Source organism: Nicotiana tomentosiformis, chromosome 4 (assembly GCF_000390325.3).
Source record: "Nicotiana tomentosiformis chromosome 4, ASM39032v3, whole genome shotgun sequence".
NCBI classification, from domain to species: Eukaryota; Viridiplantae; Streptophyta; class Magnoliopsida; order Solanales; family Solanaceae; genus Nicotiana; species Nicotiana tomentosiformis.
In genome coordinates, this window is record NC_090815.1 from 10,559,516 (window position 1) to 10,581,114 (window position 21,599).

General features: G+C 34.2%; 1 protein-coding gene and 1 long non-coding RNA gene across 2 annotated transcripts; both read left to right on the top strand.

The window, feature by feature from the left end:
- The first annotated feature begins 5,767 nt into the window (after positions 1–5,767).
- On the top strand, positions 5,768–10,241 carry LOC138908866 (uncharacterized). Its single transcript, XR_011415258.1, has 2 exons — positions 5,768–6,273; positions 6,361–10,241. It is a non-coding gene; the product is annotated as an uncharacterized lncRNA (long non-coding RNA).
- A 3,517-nt stretch (positions 10,242–13,758) lies between these two features.
- LOC104094512 (uncharacterized) lies at positions 13,759–15,149 on the top strand. The gene is made up of 2 exons (XM_009600463.4): positions 13,759–13,890; positions 14,614–15,149. Exons 1-2 carry the CDS (start codon positions 13,827–13,829, stop codon positions 14,949–14,951), a joined length of 402 nt encoding a protein of 133 aa, XP_009598758.1. The 5' UTR covers positions 13,759–13,826; the 3' UTR covers positions 14,952–15,149.
- Positions 15,150–21,599: the final 6,450 nt, after the last annotated feature.

Consider the following 21,599-nt stretch of genomic DNA (forward strand, 5'->3'; position numbering starts at 1 on the left):
ATAAAAACGGGATAAAACCCAAAACATAAGTGCGAAAAAATAGCCCGACATCGGGGTGTCACTGAGTCATGAGCATCTAGATATCCAGTCTAATAAAACAGTGTCTAAGTATAAATACAGAAAAGAAGGAAAACATAGAAGGAGAGACAAGGTCTGCGGACGCCGGCAGCTACCTCGTAGTCTCCGGTACTCGATCGCGCACGAACTCAATGACCCGTGATCAAACACACCTAGATCTGAACATGAAGTGCAGGGTGTAGCATGAGTATAACCAACTCAGGAAGTAACAGAAATAAATAAGGAACTGAGAAGGTAGTAACGAGCTATACAATTACAGTTCATTTTCAATAATTCCAGCAAAGAATAGACATGCTTTCAAATCCGGCAGTTCAAATAAAATCAATTTTATACAATTAAAGTGCAGGTAAATCCGAATATAGAATCTTTCAGAAATTTCACGACAATGACAGATAGCAAATAAGTGCATCAACAAATGAAAAAATAAGTACAACCTCTCAGGGCAACAGTCACTCAACTCGTCACAACAGCTCAATCACTCGGCTCTCAGCTCTCAGTACTCACACTCAATAGGTACATATACTCACTGGGGGTGTGCAGACTCTGGAGGGGCTCCTTCAGCTCAAGCGCTATATCGTCGTGGCATGCAGCCCAATCCCATAATATATAAATAGACATAAGGCTCATTGTGGCGTGCAACCCAATCCATATATATACAGCCCTAAGGCTCGTTGCGGCGTGTAACCCGATCCATATACATACAGCCCTCAGGCTCGTTGCGGCATTCAACCCGATCCATATACATACAACCCTCAGGCTCGTTGCGGCGTGCAACCCGATCCATATATATACCTATAGCTCACAGCTCGGCACTCAGGCCCTAACTCAGTCACCAACCTCTCCGGTCTCTTGGGCTCTCAGAAATCATAAAGATCAGCCCAAACAAAATAACATAGTGTATCAACAAGAATCAAGAAGAGACTGAGATATGATGCGCAAGTAAAACCACGATTGAGTACAAGGTAGCAATTAGCAAATAATTCAATAAGTATGCGACCTCTGCGGGTCCCAACAGTACTATCACATAGCCTAAGCATGATTTCTAATATGATTTGCAGTTAAATTTCTATAACACAGAGGGAACATGTAATTAACAATAGTCTATTCGACTTTACAGTCTCATGGGATGGACCAAGTCACAATCCCCCACGGTGCACGCCTACACGCCCGTCACCTAGCATGTGTGTCACCTCCAAAATAGTCACATCATACTAAAATCTAGAGTTTCATACCCTCAGGACCAGATTTAAAACTATTACTTACCTCAAACCGCGCAAAATCCTACTCTGATGTGCCCATGCCCCTCGAATCAATCTCCAAACGCATCAAATCTAGCCACAAGCAGTACGATATAATTAATATAAGCTAAAAGAATCAATTCCACAAGAAAAATATGAAATCATAAGCCAAAATCCTAAATAGGCTCAAACCCAGCCCCGGGCCCACGTCTTGAAATTTGATAAAAGTCACAAAACTCGAAAGCCCATTCACTCACGAGTCTAACCATACTAAATTCATCAAAATCCGATATCATTTGGTCCTCCAAATCCCCAAAATCCACTATCTAATTCTCAAGCCATAAACCCCCAAATTTCATTTCAAAATCTCGCTAATTAGGTGGGGAAATCAAGATTTATGATAAAAAAAATGAGTACAAGAAGCTTACCTCAACAATCCCCTTGAAAATCTTCTCCAAAATCGCCTTAAGTCCGAGTCTCAAATGGTAAAATAAGACTAAAATCGCGAACCTTTGCTTTTAAACCTTCTGCCCAGACTTTTCACATCTGCAGACCCACTGTCGCATCTGCGACGCTGCACCTGCGAAAAATCCATCGCAGGTGCGGATCCCACTTAAAATCCCAGATTCCACTCTTGTGGCTTCAAGACCGCATCTGCGCCTATCGCATGTGCGGAAACCCATCGCATCTGCAGCTAAAACTCGCACCTGCGCCCAGCTACCTGCTTTTACGACCATCGCTGGTACGGGAATATCTTCACACCTGCGGCTTCTGCTCAACTCCTCCTTGGCCGCTTTTGCGGTCCCATCCCCGCTTCTGCGAGCTCGCACCTGTGGTCCCCACTCCGCAGGTGCGATTACACCAGCAACAGCAACACTTCACTTGCCCCTCTCAAATCAAAACCAAGTCCGAAACCTCCCGAATTCCACCCGAGGCCCCCGGGACCCCAATCAAACATGCCAACAAGTTGTATAATCTAATACGAACTTAGTTGAACCTTCGAATCACTCAAAACAACATCAAAATGCCGATTACACCCGGATTCAAGCCTAAAGAACTTTTAAACTTCCAAATTTTGCAAACGACACTGAAACCTACCAAACCATGTCCGATTGACTTCGAATTTTGGACACAAGTCATATTCAACATTACAGACCTATTCCAACTTTCGGAATCAGAATCCGACACCGATATCAAAAATTTAAACCCCCGGTTAAACTTTTCAAAAATTCAATTTTTGCCATTTCAACCCTAAATTAGCTACAGACCTCAAATTCACAGTCCGGACACACTTCTAAGTCCAAAATCACCCAACGGAGCTAACAGAACCGACGAAACTCCATTCCGGAGTCGTCTTCACACACTTCCGACTACGGTCAAAATCCTAAGACTTAAGCTTCCGTTTTAGGGATTAAGTGTCCCAAAACACTCTGAAACCAAAAACAAAACCTCTCGGCAAGTCACTTAAGTAGAAACAGATACGGGAAAAAATAGTAAATATAGGATCGGGGCTAATACACTCAAAATGACAGGCCAGGTCGTTACAGGAATTTACCTCGTATGTTTTATTTTTCTTATGTGCTACATGTTGTGGGAGCTACACACGTATGAGGTGACGAGTGTCCGTGTGTATGCTAGAATTTCTGATTATGTACGGGTAGACTTAGATTCATGCCATGCTTTAATTATATTATTTGAGTTATTATTGCCTGTTTAAATGCTTTAATATACATTTAGCCTTAAACTAGACTCGCGTAGAGTATTAGACTGGCTATTTTAGATACTTGAAGAGCTACTTGATTAACTGTGAATTTCTTGGCTATATGAGTTTCCTGACTTGAGATGTGACCGTTGGTTTGGTATTGACCATTACGTATTCCATTTGAGGAGGTATCAGATAATTGAGGATTTTGTGTTCACTGTTCAGCTGTAGACCGTACTATTTGCCTATATCTGTTCTCATTATTTATTTACCATATTTCATACTTGTCTACTTTATTATATTTGATTTACTGGACCACTAGTAAGTATCAATGTCGACCCCTCGTCACTACCTCTTCAGGGTTAGACTAAATACTTAATGGGTACGCGTTGATTTATGTACTCATGCTACACTTCTGTACTAAATGTGCAAGATCTGACAGGTTCATGTGGTAGTCATTTGGGCACGTAGGCGCGACTGCTGAGGGGATTTTATGGTAAGCTGCATTCCATGCTACGATTCACAGCACACAGAGTCTCCATCATAATTATTTACTTTATCCTGTCTATCTTGTAATCTAGACAAGTGTTGTATTAATATTGTACTTCCTACTAGATGTTCATGTACTTGTGACATCGGTTTTTGGGATGTTCTAGAATTTGTTTATGATTTTTCTTACCATTGACACACTTTTACTTTATATTTCATTTAAATTGTACGTATCTACGATTTTTAATGCATTGATTTTCCTATCTAATAAGATTTATGATTTCAAAAATAATAAAATAAATAATTAAGTTATTAATTCACCGTTGGCTTGTCTAACGACGACATTGGGTGCTATCATGACTTATAGTGGGTTTTGGATCGTGACATTGAATTCGATCGATTTTGACCGAATTTCTAGTAGTTTATTTCTTTAAAGCAACTCTTTTTGGCAGAGGTTAAGTTTCGTTCAAACTATCATTATCTTCATTATCTTATATTTGTAACTTTGTTTTCCCCTTGTAGTTAAGCCAGTAATACCGAGTAACATAGTTCAATAAATCTGTCTAAATTGCATCATTGGTAGACAACAATATCTATGTTCACATGAATAATATCCAATATAAAATGAACAATAATAGAAAAAAATCGATTAGGTAGGAAACTCCATTACCAATCAATAATCCAACTGTTATATCGGAAAGACAGATGCAATTATGTGAATATTTTAGTACTAACAGGCTATCACGTTAACCAAACTAATAATTCACAAAATTACATTGTTTTTAATTAATTAATCTCTATTATAGTAAGAAGTACTACTTAGTGAACCTTTCAATTAATCGATCTCCTATAAAGTCTTCTTTGAGCCTTGTGAACCAACATATATTTATTGTCTAGAAAAGAAAGATGGCTAATTCCAATGTAGGTATGAAGAACAAGATTCGAGGTCTATTTGAATCCCTCATTTCATGTGGAAAACCTGTTAAAGGTATGATTTGAGAACTATATTATATCTTGAATAGAAAATTTTCATTCCCTTTCATAATTTTCATTAATTTTAGAAAATTCATGTTATTCAGAAAGGTTTACTTATGACAATGTAAATAATGTTTACTATTCATACAATTTAATCTATCATAACAGGTTATTTATTTTATTTTCATATTCCCTCTATATATCTCAAATGTCGTGATTTCTAAAAATAGTTATCTCAATTTTTTTGTCATTTTAGAAGTTTAAGATAAAATAAATTATATTTTTCTTATTAATCCCTTAATAGTAATTGTTGTTGAAAAATGAGATAATACGTAAATAGAATAAATATTTAACGAAGAGAAATAATATCTTAAGACATAAATAATGGTAAAATAATCTAAATTTTCTCCTAATTTTTTTTTTTTAAGGGGCGTGTAAAAGAAAAACACGACGGATTAGTTGAGACGGACAAAGTAGCTTATATGATCTTATCTATAGGCCAACTTCATTTGATGGCGTAAAATAAATACAATCATTTTTAGTAACGCAAAAATTCATTATGAATATTATTGGGAAATAAGTTTGGTACTACAGAAAAAAACAGGAACTAGTATCGGACGAATCCCATTACTAAATAGCATATTTTCGTCATTAAACTCATCTCAGCTACGAATGATTTAGCGATAGTGATGAATTTTATAGCTAATTCTGATTTTATATGTCTTCATCAACTTTGTTATAACCAGGAAATGGCCCAGGACAAGAGCTACCAATGGCAGAAGCAGAAAATATACAAGGGAAAGTAGTAATAGGGGAAGCAGAAGAAAATGCAAAAGGGCCAGAGTTAGCAGAAAAAGATAAAGATGAAGCAGAAAATGAAAACAGGCCACCACCAGTGGCAGAACCTTCAGTTCAACCAACACCTTCAGTCAAACCAATGGATCCTATTCCTAAGACTGGTTGAACTCATGATACAATACTTGGAAATTATATTCCAATATTGTTGTTAATTTGATTAAACTTTTAAGGTGGTGTTTAATTGGTTGGCAAATTTTATTATTGCAAAAACTTTGTATTTGGTCATCCTTCCCCTTTCTTATTTTAGTTGCGGTTTATCAATCTAATGATGTGTACGAAATTGAAAAAGAAATCTAATTGGAAAATTTTCCGTTTTGTCTTATTTAATGCTTTGTACATGTATATGTACAAATTAGCATATGCAATAACAGAAATATTTATTCCTTCCAACTAACCTACTAACTTTGTTCCCTTATATTATATTCCTCTCATCTAACCCACTAACTAGGTTCTCTTATATTCTATTCACCTAACTCACTAACTATATAATTTATCATATCATAAATATATCCAAAGGACTCTTAACTTTTCTGTGGGCAGAATACACAACTACTTCTAGGTCTTCTTCTTATTCACCATTCTTCTCTATCCATGAGTCTTAGAATTAGGATACGGTTTCTTCTTCCCAATACCCCCCTCAAGTTAGAGGGTAACTTTGTGACCCCTAACTTGCTCAAAATCTCGGAGTGAGAAACCCCACAAAGTGTCTTTGTGAAGAGATCCGCCAGTTGGTCTTTAGATGGAACAAAAGAAAGGATAATTAAACCGGAAAGGAACTGTTGAGGCACAAAATGATAGTTAATCTCAACATGTTTTGTGTGTTCGTAGAAAACGGGATTACGGGCGATGTGAATGGTTGCCTTGCTGTCAGAATGAAGAGGTATGGGAAGACTTACTAGTGTTGGGAGATGTTCAAGGAGTCGAACTAACCATGTAAGTTCAGCAGTTACTCTTCTCATAGATCTATATTCTGCCTCTGCAGAAGATAGAGAGATTGACACTTGTTTCTTTGACTTCCAGGAAATGGGTGCTCCTCCTAGTGTGATGAAGAATCCACTGACAGACCTCCTAGAATCCTTGCAAGAGGCCCAATCAGCATCGTAAAATGCAAGTAAGGAGAATGAGTGTTCTGCTGAGAGAAGAATTCCTTGACCATGATCAGAGCTCAAATATTTGAGTACTCGTAAGGCAGCAGAGAAATGAGACTTACAGGGTCTCTGCATGTATTGACTGAGGGTAAGGACCGCAAAAGAAAGGTCCAGGCGAGTGTTAGTGAGATAGTTCAACTTTCCAACCAGATGACGAAATACTGTTGGATATTGCAAAGGATGCCCATCATCAGCTTGAAGCTTTGAGGAAGGATCAAGAGGAGAACTGACTCAAGGCAAATGGGAGACATCAAATTCCTACAGCATATCCAAGATAAATCTCCTTTGGCTTACAATAAAACCTTCATTTTCTCGTAGAATTTCTATCCCTGAAAAATAATGTATGTCTCCTAGATTTTTTACCTTGTACTCACTATTTAGAAAACCCTTAATATGCTGAATTTCTTCTAAGTCATCTCCAGTAAGCAGCATGTCATCTACATAGACAGCTAGGATAGAAATTATGTTTCCTCTGCATTTAAAGAATAGTGAGTAATCGTTTAACGATGAAGAATACCCCTTAAAACTCAAAGCTCATGTAAGCCTAGCATACCATTGCTTGGAAGCTTGCTTTAAACCATATAATGACTTCCTTAGTAAACAAATATACTTAGGACTAAGAGGTATTAAACCTGACCTCATATACACTTCCTCTTGTAGATTACCATGAAAAAATGCATTATTGACATCCAATTGATACACATTCTAGTCTCTTTTGGCTGCAATGGTGAGTAAACACTTTATGGTTGTCATTTTCATCATTGGTGAAAAAGTCTCAATATAATCTATTCCTTCTCTTTGGATATCTCCCCTGACCACCAGCCTTTCCTTCAACCTTCAATCCTTCCACCTGACAAATGATTTACCTTGTATACTTATTTGCAAAGTAGAACTCTTTTCCCTTTAGGTAATTCAACCACATCCCATGTGTGGTTATCTTCTAGAGCTTTAATCTCTGAATTCATAGCTTCTATCCAACATGGACGTTAACAAACTTGTCCAAAATTGTTAGGTTCTATGATAGTATAGAGGGATTGTAGCACATGTTGATTGTTGGATGACAGAGAAAAGAAACAAAATTTTCTAGGCTTACTTGGTTGAGTGAAACAAGTTGCTGCTATATTTGTGAACATAATGTTACTACATACATAATCTTTCAAGTAGGCTGGTTGATTGGAAACTCTTCCTGACTTTCTCAGTGGTATAAAAACAGGTGAGTTAGTGTGTGGTGTATCTAGGATAGATTGAAAATGAACCGGGCTAGTAGACAATGGGTGATGAGGAGGAGTGTATGAAGAACTTGGTGATGGTGAGGAGAAAATATCAGAAACTTCAGGTTCTAAAGAGATGGGTGAGGATTGATCCTGTGATGAAGGTGAATAAGTAGGTTCTGTAGTAAATGTTGAGCTTGGGAATATAGGGTGTTGTGATGTGTTAGTTTCAACAAAAGGGAAGTGTGATTCATGAAATTTCACATCCCTTGACACAAATATTCTTCCTGTGGACAATTCTAATAGCTTATATGCCTTCTGATGAAGGGGATAACTAAGCAAAATATAAGTTGTTGCCCTGTCATCAAACTTGTCTCTTCCCTGGGCTACTGTAGAAACATAACAGAGGCATCCAAAATTCCTTAAATGATCATACTTGAGCTTCTCTTGAAATAAAATCTCATATGGTGTCTTTCCTTTAAGAACACTAGAAGGCATCCTATTAATAAGATGTGTGGAAGTTAGGATAGATTCACCCCAATATGACATAGGTAGCTTGGATTGAAACATTAACCCTCTTGCAATCTCTAAGAGGTGTCTATGCTTCCTCTCAACAATTCTATTATGTTGAGGAGTTGCTACACAAGACAGTTGGTGCAGAATTCCTTCTGAAGCTAGGAAAGCTACCTCTTGTGTACCTTTTCCCAATTCTAATGCATTATCTGATCTTATCATTTAGACTTTCACATTGAATTGCATGTCAACCATAGACAGAAAAGATTTAAGCATAGGAAAAGCATTGCTTTTTGTACTTAATAAAAAGGTTCATGTTCCTCTGCTATAGTCATCTACTATAGTAAGGAAATATATGAATCCATTGTAAGTATTTGACTTATAAGGCTCCCATGTGTCTACATGTATAAGTTCAAAAATATGCTTGGATTTTATGTTACTGACAAGAAAAAGATTCTTCATTTGCTTAGCCTCATGACAAATATCACAGATAAATTTAGGATTTAAATTACAATGAAGGAAATCTAAATGCTTCATTGCTGAAAATGAGAGGTGTCCCAATCTTACATGCCAAAGTTTAACATCAAGAGTAGCAATAACTTGAACTGGACTAGAAAAGGAAACAGACTCTGAAATGGAATTTCTTCCTTTTGGAATTGAAAGTACATTACTACTGAATATCCCCTTAGACTCAACACTACTTGGTTCCAATAAGTAGAGTCCCTCTCTAACTTCCCCAAAAACTTGTGGACTCTTCATTAAAAGGCCCTGCAATACACACCCAATAGATGTGAATAGGATATCATACTTGAACTGACACAAAACCTATTAACTCACGATAAGTTATATTTGAATTATGGAAAAAGTAACACATTGTTCAAGATATGACCTGGCAGAATAGAAATACTCCCTATATAAGTAACAATCACCTTGAAAGAGTTAGGTAAACTGATATTCAAAGGTACATGAAGTGGTGTTAGAAATAGAAAAGAATTAGGTTCAAAACACATATGCTCTGAGGCACCTGAATCAATGATCCAGGTGTCTGATTTTAGACTAGTAAACATTGAACCTGAGTATTTTAAAATAGTACCAGCAACTGCATTAACATTGATTCCTGTATTTTCTGCATGTGCTAACTTTGCCTGCTTATACATGTGCATCATTTCTACAATTTATTCCTTGCTGAGTTGCTGTCTAAAATTACCGTTGTTGAGCTTAGTGCTTTGTCCTGCTGAATTCTCAGGTTCCTCATGTGTTAGGACTGCATTTCCTTTAATTTGATTCTGATAACCTTTGTGATTGGTGAACTCAAAATCTTCTGGAAATCCAATAATTTTGTAGCAGTCCTCTTGTGTATATCCTGTTTTTTCACAATAAGTACAAGATACATTTGGATTGTACTTCCTTTTCCCTTTAAACCTTTGTTGAGGTTTAACAAATTTTTGCCCTGAGTTGTTATATTTGGGTGCTATGGTTGCTCCTTTTTGTGTTTGGTTTCTAAGTTTCATATAATTCTTCCCTTGTCTTGTGATCATAAAAGCTTTAAATCAGCTAAAAGCTGTGCATTATGCTGCTTGGCCTCTCCAACTGCCATGAATTATACTGATTCAGAATTAAAATGTGCATTTGTATAAACTTCTATTTGATTTTCATCTTGCAAGAGATGTGAATAAGCAGAATAAGCAATATCAATGCTAGGCAAATGGTTCATCATTAGGATATTTCCTCTTGCTTGTGCATAGATTCCATTTAATCCCATTAGGAATTGGATCAATCTCTGATCCTCAAGAGACTTAGTCAACTTTTCCTTTCCTTCATAAACACAAACACATGAACAATATATGATAACATTTAATGCATCTAATTCATCCCACAGTCGTTTGAGCTTAGTGAAGTATCCTGCAATGTCACTGTTTTCCTGTACTAAACCTAATAACTCCTTCTGCAGATGATAAAGTTTGGCTCCATTTGATCTCCCAAATCTCTTCTCCAGGCTGTCCCAAAGCTCTTTTGCAGTTTTGGAGTATATCACAATGTCTACAACATCCTTTAAGAGAGCATTTAGGATCCAAGGGATGACCATGTCATTCACGCAACTCCATTGTTCATGATCTAGAGATTGACATACTCCATTGATGAAACCAAGTTTCTTCTTGGCTGACAAAGACAGGAGAATAGATCTCTTCCACCCTCGGTATCCTCTTCCATCAAACACAGTGTTGACTAGAGTCATTCGTGGTGAATTAGAGTTGTTGAGATGATAAGGGTGATTGATATCATAGTTGACTGGTTTTGCAGCATTTCTCGTATCACCAGTAGATGTGATAGGTTGTTTCAGGCATTTTAAGTTACTGATTATGATGATAAATCTGATGTAAATGGATTTGATGGTTCGACTGTTGGATCGAGCTTATTGCTCTGATACCATGTACGAAATTGAAGAAGAAATCTAATTGGAAATTTTTCTGTGTGTCTTATTCATTGCTTTGTATTATATTCTTTGTATTAATTGGAAATTTTTCTATGTGTCTCCCACCTAACCCACTAACTATGTTCCCTTATACTATATTCCTCTCATCTAACTCACTAACTATGTTCCCTTATATTTTATTTACCTAACCCACTAACTATATAATTTATTTTATCATAAACTCATCCAAATGACCCTTAACTTTTATGTGGACAGAATACACGACTACTTCTAGGTTTTCTTCGTCTTCTCTATCTCTAAGCAGATCTCCTTGAGTCTTAGAATTAGGATAGAGTTTCTTCTGAATGAGTTTGTTGATTTTTAATTTCTTTCATAAGTTGTCAACAAAAGAAACTATAGTAACTTTGTGTGCTTCAGCAATCAACTTGGTCGCTGGTGAGTGAAATTTAGTTTTTAATTTCAATCATGAAGTGTAAAAAAAAAAGAAGGAATATCTTATATTATTTTCGGATTTTTAGTTGTAAATATCATACTCCTCCGTTTTATTTTATGTGATCATGTATTGATGTGTTATGGCCTTAAACAAGTGATAAAATTTGTACGGCATTAAGGCTTTTGTATAAAGTTATTATTAAGGGTAAAATAAAAATTTTAAGTTAAATCATTTTCAAATTCAAAAATAAATCCTTTTTTCGGACATACTAAAAAAGATATATTGTATTAAGGTTAAGGTGGAAAATGCATGGGTTTTGTTGGTGGCTGGTTGGCTTTTATGTGAGAGAGAAAGTTTTTAGTAATTAAATAAACGGCAAAGGTCTAAATATACCCCTTTACTTTCGAAAATGGTCTAAGAATACCCCTCGTTATACTATTGAGCTATCTATACCCCTGCAGTCATACTTTGGGTTCAAATATACCCATCATTTAAATGGAGGGACACGTGTCATTGTCTTGTTGGTCAATTCTAAATATCTCCTAATTAATTAAAAAGACCCATTATTTGGTACCCAAAAAGTAATTTTCTAAAGCAATTTTTTTTATAAAAACTGAAAAAAACTAAATTATTTTTTACTAAAAACTGAAGAAAACGAAAATATTTCTTTTTCAGTTTTTACAAAAAAATCGCTTTAAAAAAACTGAAAAATATTTTCTAAAACAATATTTTTGTAAAAACTGAAAACAAAAAACTGAAAAATAATTTTCTAAAGCAATGTTTTTGTAAAAATTGAAAAAATAAACATTTTCTTTTTTTTTCTTTTCAGTTTTTAGTTTAAAAAAATTCAGTTTTTTTCAGTTTTTAATTACTTTAGAAAATTATTTTTCAGTTTTTTTTTGAGTTTTTACAAAAATATTTGCTTTAGAAATTATTTTTCAGTTTTTTTTAAAGAAATATTTTTCTAAAAACTGAAAAAAACTATTTTCGAATTTTTCAGTTTTTAGTAAAAAACTATTCAGTTTTTTATAATTTTTAATTGCTTTTCAATGTTTTTTTTTTCAGTTTTTACAAAAATATTGTTTTAGAAAATATTTTGGTTTTTTTAGTTTTTAGTAAAAAATATCAGTTTTTTTCAGTTTTTACAAACAAAAAACAATTGCTTTAAAAAATTACTTTTTGGGTACCAAATAATGGGTCTTTTTAATTAATTAAGAGATATTTAGAATTGGTTAACAGGACGATGACACGTGTTCCTCCGTTTAAATGAGGGATATATTTGAACTCAAAATATGACTGCAAGGGTATAAATAGCTCAATAGTATAACGAGGGATATTCTTACACTATTTTTTAAAATACAAGAGTATATTTGGACCTTTGCCGTTAAATAAATTAGCAAATATCAATTCCAACGAAAAAATTCTCATAGTTAAAACGCATGAGTTCTAATCCAGTACATTCTAGATCATTGTAGTCGAATTGAGTCCTTTTTTCCTTTTGATGGTGACTTTAAGTCCATGTATAACAATCTCAAATCTATTTCTTGCAAAAATGATTAGGTCTATGTAACTAGTCAAACATATATATAATCTATGCAAGGTAATGAATATTTTGTTGTCGAGTGTCACCTTGTTCAACTATTTATAATCAACACGCGTTCACATTCACATTGAAGAATAATAATAAAGGAAAATAATCCCCCCAAAATATACTTAAAAAGATATCGAAGGAGAGTGGTTATTAGAAGTAATATTTTCTAATGCAATGGTGATAAATAACTAACACAGATTCAAGCAATTAGATAATACAAATTAGAGTTTAGAGCAATGAATTTCTATCGAAAATCACATGATTCCATTCTAACAATCTGTACACGTGCACATGGGTCGTGGGCGGATTAATAGAATAGTTTATGGATCACGTGAATTTATAGTATTTTCATCAAAATTAGATATTTTATGTATGTATCTTCTGAATTATTTTAATAGAATGATACATTTTCATCAAAACTTTGTGGATATTTTATGTATGTATCTCCACAAAGTTTGAATGATACATTTGGTTGAATACTAAGTTATTTACCCAGAGAAATAAAGATTAATTCTCACTTAATACCTTTTTTTCTCCTTTCTTTAGCAGTGTTTTCATATTTTAGAAATTCTAAATCTGCATGCACACGTGCACCTGTTATGTGGATCCGCACTTCTGAAAGACTGGTTAATAATAAGAAGAGTACAGTGTATGTAGCAAGAATAATTGTACTCCAATTAAATTGAATACTCTTCCGTTTCAAAAATATTGACATAATCCGTAGTACGACGGTCAAAACTTTGACCGTGAATTTGAACATAGATTTTTAAGTCTGAAAATAAAATTTTGATTTCGGAAATTACATGAAGAGTATTGTAAGTCATAATAATTCATAATTTAAAATATTTATAAAATATTTTAGAAAAACGTGATTAAAAATATTGACTCCATTTCCAGTCAATAGTCCAACTTACTCAAAATGTCTTATTCGGAAGAGATGTACTCTGCTGCGAATATTATATTAGTCGTTGTCGCGTTTCCTTGGAATCTAGATTAAAAAAAACACGTTGATTGTATGCTCTATTAAAATAACAAGTACAATAAATGAACCTTTCTACCTTTAAATATTCCTATATACTATAAAGCATATTGAGCCTTGGCAAAATTTACAATACACAGAAAAGAAAGTCGCTAACTTCACTGCAGAGATCTAGACATGAAGAGCAGCAGGATCAGAGTTCTGTTTGAATCCCTCATATCATGTGGAAAACCTGCCAAAGGTAAGAGTTGAAAGACCATAATCTTGTTTTTATGGATTTTATTATGAAAATTATTACTGCTTTCTTTTTCCGTCTTTTCTTGAGTCGACGGTCTATCGGAAAAGTCTCTTTATCTTAACAAGTTAAGGATAAGGTTTGCGTATACTCTACCCTCCCGGATCCTAAAGGCGGATCTAAAATTTTTAAAATATGGGTACATCACTAAAGATAGGAGGAAAAAAAAAGTGTTTAAGTGAAAATTGATCCCTCCTCCTTTAGGTAAAAATTTAAGTATTTAACCAAGAGCACCATTTAGCTTCTTTAGAACATGAGTGTCATCAGATAATATTAGATCAATTATAATAAATATATACATAAAAAACCTAGTTTGCCAAAGAAACTATGAGTTCGTGTGCCCCATAAAATAGGCTATAAATATACCTCTGCCAAGCCTCACTCATGAAATTAACTAGGTTTGTTGTTATTGTTGATTTATCAGTGATGATTCAAACACCAACCAAAGGCAGCGCTAGTTGATTTATCAGTGATGATTATATATATAAAATGTTGAATCCCCGAGGAAAAAAGGGTTCAAACATTGCCTTTAGTCACAAATTTAAATCTCAACTATGACATTCTAGTATTTTCTTTAAATCTCCTTATATAAATCTTGGTTCCGCACTGTATATCCTAACCTGTTATCGTTGTATTGTGAACTGATTTGGGTATATATTATTACTTCAGTTTTGTCTGAACCAGAAAATGAGAACGGCCAAAAACCAGTAGTGGAAATAGAGGAATCAGAAATTACACAAGCCCAAGAAGTAGTGGTAGTAATAGATGAACCAGAAAATGCTGCACAAGGACAAGGACAAGGACAAGGACAAGAGCAGGTGGTGAAAGATCCTAAACCAGAAAATGCACAAGGCCAGAAAATGGTAGCAAAACATGAACCAGAAAATGGAGGGGTGTATGTAATGGAATATAGAAAACGTATAATAACACATCGAAAAATAGCAATACATGCACGACGATCAGAACCTCCACCCAAACGAAAATATCGTGATCCTCAAACGGGTTGAACTAATACAATCTTGGAAATTCCTTCTTTCTTTCTTTTTTTGCTTTATTTCGTATTTGGTCATCCTTCTACTTTCTCAATTTTAATTCCAGTTTATCAATATGAGATGGGTAGATTAACGAGTTTGTGTAAGTAATTTTTAATTTCTTTCATATGTTGTCAATAATGAAAACAGCGGCGAAGCCAGAAATTTATCCAATGGTGTTCAAACTTGAAAGAAGTGAAAAAATATTTCCCACAAAGGGTGTTCAAACTTGAAAGAAGTGAAAAATATTCTTCGAAAAAGGGTGTTTCATATATCTCTAAAATTTAATATTTTACCTATATACAAAGTATAATTTTTCGACGAAAGATGATCCAGGGTGGTCAATTGACCACTCTTATGACAATGTAGCTTCGCTTCGCCCATGAATGGAAATTGTAACACTTTTTCCGCAATCAGCATTGTGGCATGTGGGAAAAAAACATGAAGAATAAACCTAATAGCCGTCCATCCAATCGCTTAAATTAAAAATAGCTAGAGGTATAATATATGCATAATTTATGTATTACACGTGTATAATTACGTAGAGTCCATTTCTCATAGTCATTGAACTAATAGAAATTGTTTATGAAAGTCACTTTACTTTGTTTTATAACTGAAAAGTCATCATACTTTGCACATTATAACTCAAAAGTCACTCAACACATTTAGGGCATATTAAATATTTTTTTTCATATTTTTTTTAACTCAATCATTTAAACAATAAAAAAAATACCCATTTAAACCGTGACTCAACCCGCTCTTTGACCCGATCCACTTTCTCTTATTTTTGTTACAAAAAATGTAAATATTACTTTGCTGTTAATTATCTTGGTTTTCAACATACTGGTTTAAGCAAAGTATTAAATTAGTTCGGCTAGAAATGGTCTTCTAGTAATATTATCTTTACTATAAGCAATGCGCGTTCTTGTTCTAAAACATCGAGGATGTTGTCTTTTAATTAACTCTTTTAGTAATATTTCTCAATCAAAATTTCAAGCATAAATAATTTTTCTTCATTTTTCCTTCCTCTTTTTTATTTTCTTCCACTTCAAAGCTGCTAATTTTCTTGTTTCACTTTCAAATTTAACTTCTCTAGTTTGTTAAGATTAATTTCTTATTCTCTAGCTTAAACCAATGTATACATTCAGTATAACTATATTGAGAACCAATATAATACACTTTAGCAAAGTAATATTTATGTTTTTTATAACAGAAATAAGAGAAAATGGGCCGGATCATGGAACGACCGAGTCATGATTTAAATGGGTTTTTGATATTCTAAATGGTTGGGCTGAAAAAAAATATGAAAAATAATATTTAATAATGCCTTAAAAGTGCTGAGTGACTTTTGAGTTACAATGTGCAAAGTATAATGACTTTTCAGTTACAAAACAAAGTAAAATGACTTTCATAGACAATTTCTATTAGTTCAGTGACCATATGAGAAATGGACTCAATGTATAAACGATGTATATGATTAAAAAAAATACACAATGAATATGACCGGCTATTTATGTAAAAATCTCAAAAAACATTAATCTTGTTAGTCCAATCCGTCTTAATCCAATCCGAATTGACTGAAGCAAATTTTGAATAGGATGAGTCATTTATTTCTTCGCATAATATTAAAAACTAGGCAAATAAAATAGGGTCAACAACTCATAAAATTAGCACACATATGTGGGGTAGTTTAATATTTATTATTTCAAAATGATAAAAATCAAAAAAAAAATCTAGCCGAAGGTTACTATTTTTAACTATTATTTTTTCCTGATAACTTATTTTTTCCCCTTGTATTATAGTAAGCTAATAGCAGCGAGTTAACATTATCTAATTAGTTGGTCTAAATTGCTTCACTGTTAGTCAACAATATTTATATATGTTCACATGAATTAGATCTAATTAAATTGACGAACAATTTTAAAAGAAAAAATCAAGTAGGTAGAGAACTCCATTTCCATTTTCCAGTCAATAGTCCAACTTATTCCAAATGTCTTATTCGAATGAGATGTACTCATGTGAATATTTTAGCACTACCACGATGCGACGTTGCCTAGGATTCTCTAGATTAATAACTTACAAAGCCACATGGTCCTTATTTAAGCTCTATTAGAGCAAAGCATTACTAAGCAATTGAGCAAGGTTTTGGCAGGGCCATTGACAGGTTACAGTATATTTACCATCAGCAGATATATTTTTAACAAATTTACTATTCGTAGTTGTATTTGAATCTTATAGCAAATCTATGAAATAAGAGATCAATTATTTTAAGCTGAAACAAGAGAGCAATAAACTCTTGTAGCTTAGTTGATTAGAGTATCCATTTAGTTAGCAAAGATCTTGAGTTTGAATCTCAACAAAAATATTTTATTAACTATAAGTTAGTAACAATTGAAAGGAATTACAGTGTGAAAGGAAATACTAGAATAAAGATCCGCTGCTAGTGTTGGGCTGCAACCTTTCTTTGTTTTGGTTAGGGGTGGCATGTGGGCCGGTATCGGGATCGGCCCAGGACCGCAAGCCCATATGGACGGTGATCCTAACCGGATAGGACCGGGACCGTGGGGTGGTGGGTCGGGTAGTGGGCCGGTCTCATATGGGAGGCTCGCGAGACCGGGACCGGCTCAGAAGTGGGCCGGTTCAAACTGTCCTAAACGGGCCCAACGGATAATTTTAATTAAAAAATAAAATTGACCGTTTGGCCATTTAAAAACTAGCCGTTTGGTCTGCCAAAATAACCGTTGGCTATTTGCAAAATAGCCATTTAACCCCCCAAATTTTGTTTTAACTCCAAACTTTTTATAATTACACTTTTTCCCTATTTTCAACTATAAATACCCCCTCATTCTTTCATTTTTCTCACAAAATCATCAATCTCTCTCAATCTCTCTCAATTGCTTACTTAATTGTTACAATTTGTGCAAAATTGTGAAGTTGGTGAATTGAAGTCTTCAAGTCTTCAACAATAATTATTTTTCAACAAGTTGTTCGTCAATTCGGTAAACTCGTTCCAACTCTTAAGTTTTAATATTATAATTTTGTTTGTTTTATTTACTTTGCTTGATTAATTAAGATGGCTTATTCCCTAAAAAAATATTTAGTAAAAATAAGAAAAAATTCAAGAGTGGTGAATCTAGTGGCCAATCTGTTCCTCCTCCACTTCCCCCGACTCCTCGGCCGAAACCTGTTACCCGTCCTACACCTGCTATTCTTGATAGCGATAATAGTTTATTACAATTTACCGAGAGTTAATTTTGCCATAATATTGCACCCGGTGAACAATTAAACCATGAATATATGAATGCTCTTTATGGTAATCCAACTATTGATGAAAATGATGATGAAGAAATAGATTTTGATGAAATGCAACCAGATGACGATACACCTACTAGTCCTGCTCCTGAAGTTAACCCAACTAATAATAATCCAAATGATCCCCCGTCTGACCCTCTTGTTACTGCCCCTACTTTTTCTAGACAACCTTCTAAACGGACAGAAATATCTCTTGTTTGGCCATTTTTACTCAACTAAGAGAAAAAAATAGGGCTAAGTGTAAAACTTGTGGCAAAGAGTTAGTTTTTAAATATGTTGGAAGTCGGGGGGACGGGAAGTTTGACTAGACACATATTGCTACACCCTCAAGACAAAGCTAGATATTTTCGTATGAAAGCTTTGGCCGAGGGGACAAGTGCACCTAGTCAGGTTGACCTTAGTACCGGGTTAAATCAATTTCAACCGGAAATTAACACTGTTACCGGTGGTATTTTATATTATGATCCAAAAAAAGATCGGGAAGAATTGGCAAAAATGGTTACTGTTATGTGCTTACCCTATAGTTTTCCTTCTAACCCTCACTTTGTGCATTATATTAGAAAAGTTTATAATCCTACTTATAAAGATTTTCCTCGCACAACCGTAAAGAGTGATATTTATAATTATAAACATGAATATGAATAATATTTGCGCTATTTATTTACTCATATAAATTGTCGTATTGCTATTACAACTGATATTGGTAGAAGTGGTAATGACTGTGATTACCTTACTGTTACCAGTCATTGGATTGATGAGGATTGAATAATGCAAAAGCACATTATTGCTTATAGAATAATTAATTCACGTCACACATGGCAGTTTATTTCTAGCACGATTACGGATATTTGTAGATATTTTTGCATTAGTGATAAAATAATATCAGTTTCAATGGATAATGCTACTAGTAACATAAATGTTGTAGCCTTGCTTACCACTACACTAAGTCCTGCATTTAGTAACATTTTTCATGTTACATGTATTTGTAGATATTTTTGCATTAGTGATAAAATAATGTCAGTTTCAATGGATAATGCTACTAGTAACACAAATATTATAGTCTTGCTTACCACTACACTAAGTCCTGCATTTAGTAACATTTTTCATGTTAGATGTATTTATCATATTTACTTTTTAATTGTGGGTGATGGTATGCGAATTTTAAATGTTGAAATTGAAAAGGTTAAAATGGCTCTTAATTGGCTTTTTTATTCAAACCGTAGAAGTAGACTTAGAGAATATTGTAAAAGATGCGATGAATTTGGCCTAAGAGAAAGAAAGGTTCCTAAACCTTGTCCAACTAGATGGAATTACATGTATGCAAGTTTAGTTGTTGCATATGAATATAGAAACCCCATAAACTCAACGTTTAATGCTCATGTAAGTGATGATGATGAGCACCTTACAAATGCTGATTGGGCTAATGTTAAAATACTTGTAGATTTTTTAGAAAAATTTTATATTGCTACAAATGAATTTTTTGGGCAATATTATCCTACTATTTCTAACTGTTTAGTTTATATTGTAGAACTTGCAAATTTGTTTGATCATTTTTCAGATGGTGGAAAAATTTATCAACTTGCTATTGATTCCATGAGAAAAAAAATTAAAAAATATTTTTTCCATATTCCCCCTATTTATGGTGTTGCTGCATTGTTAGATCCTACTATCAAATTAGGAGGTCCTCAATTTTGGTATGAAACTATTTATAATGGTTTAGCACTTGAGAATGAGGAATTGTCTACACTTGCGGACGCAATAGCCTCAATTAAAATAAATGTTCAAACTATTTATAATGTTTATCAAGTTGCATTAGATCATGTTAGACCAAATATTCTAACTCCTTCTTCTTCTAGTTCTCAATCATCTAAAAGAACTGCGGGAGTAAGAGCACTTAGTGTTTGGGCAGGGTTCAGGGGTTCTCAGGGTTCTAGTACTAGTGATTCTTCACAACTAAATGAGCTTGAAATTTATTTGTCACAGGGAATTGAGGAAGTGAATCCCGACGGCTCCTTTAATATTTTGGAATGGTGGAAGGACAAAGAAAAACACTTTTCGATTCTTTCAAAGATGGCCCGAGATATTTTAACTATTCAAGCTTCAACAGTGGCATCAGAGAGCGCTTTCAGTCAAGCAAGACTTCAACTCGGTGATTATAGAGCGTCTATGAGGGAGAGCTTGGAAAAATCAGTACTTTTCAGATTTGGATCCGTTCGGAAAGAAGAAATTTTGGACTTGCTGAATCACAACCAGAGGTAGACGAAACTTATGAAGAAATGCTAGCTGAACTTGCGGAGGATGATGCTTCGCCTGGAAGCGGTGATGACCAAGCTTCATTTCCGCCACCACCAACGGAAATTCCTCCGGACCTTGAAGGATTTATAAAATTTGTAAGAGATACCATGTAAATTAATATGTAACTTGTATTTTGGCACATCTTGATTAGTTTCTTTTTCTTCTCAATGGTGGTATTAGCACCTTGTTGTGCTCATTCCATAGGGGGAGGAAGACTAAGAAAGATATTGCCATGATATTTTAATGCTATAATAAAAATATAACGCATTGCTTTGAATATCTCTTTACAATATTTTTGTCTTTTTATATACCTTAAGCTATACATATATATATATATATATATATATATATATATATATATATATATATATATATATAGAGAGAGAGAGAGAGAGAGAGATATCTTAAGCCATATTCGATAGTGTATATATATATATATATATATATATATATATCTTAAGATGTATATATAGTATATAAATCAAATATTAATGTATAAATCTTAAGATGTATATATAGTAAATCGAATATAGCTTATATGTCTTAAGATATATATATAGTATAGTATATATATTATAACGCATTGCTTTGAATATTTCTTTACAATATTTTTGTCTTTAAATTTGAATTAAAAAATTTAGGTGACAATTCTATAATATAATTTACTAGGAATTGCCTTAGATATTTTTATTACCATTTTTTTCTCTAACTTGTATAAAAATAATTTAAAAAATAGAAAGTTTTTGTTGGGCCCGCTTAGGACCGTTTGGGCCCGTTTAGGCCCGGAACCGACCCACTTAACACGGGATCGCTAGTTCGTGGTCCCGGCCCCGGACCGGTTCCAACGAGAAGCCCGCGAAGCCCGGGACCGCTTAGGACCGGCCCGCCTAGGACCGACCCACTTAGGACCTGACCACTTAGGACCGGGCCCGTGAAGCTCACTTAGGACCAGGCCCGGCCCACATGCCATCCCCTAGTTTTGGTCATTCTGATAAGAGATTTTTACATTCTTTTACA

Excerpts from the sequence above, each read along its gene's own strand:
- LOC104094512 (XM_009600463.4), top strand. The coding sequence starts at position 13,827 with ATGAAGAGCAGCAGGATCAGAGTTCTGTTTGAATCCCTCATATCATGT. Across the intron at positions 13,891-14,613 it reads ATGTGGAAAACCTGCCAAAG|TTTTGTCTGAACCAGAAAAT; the intron begins GTAAGAGTTGAA and ends TTATTACTTCAG.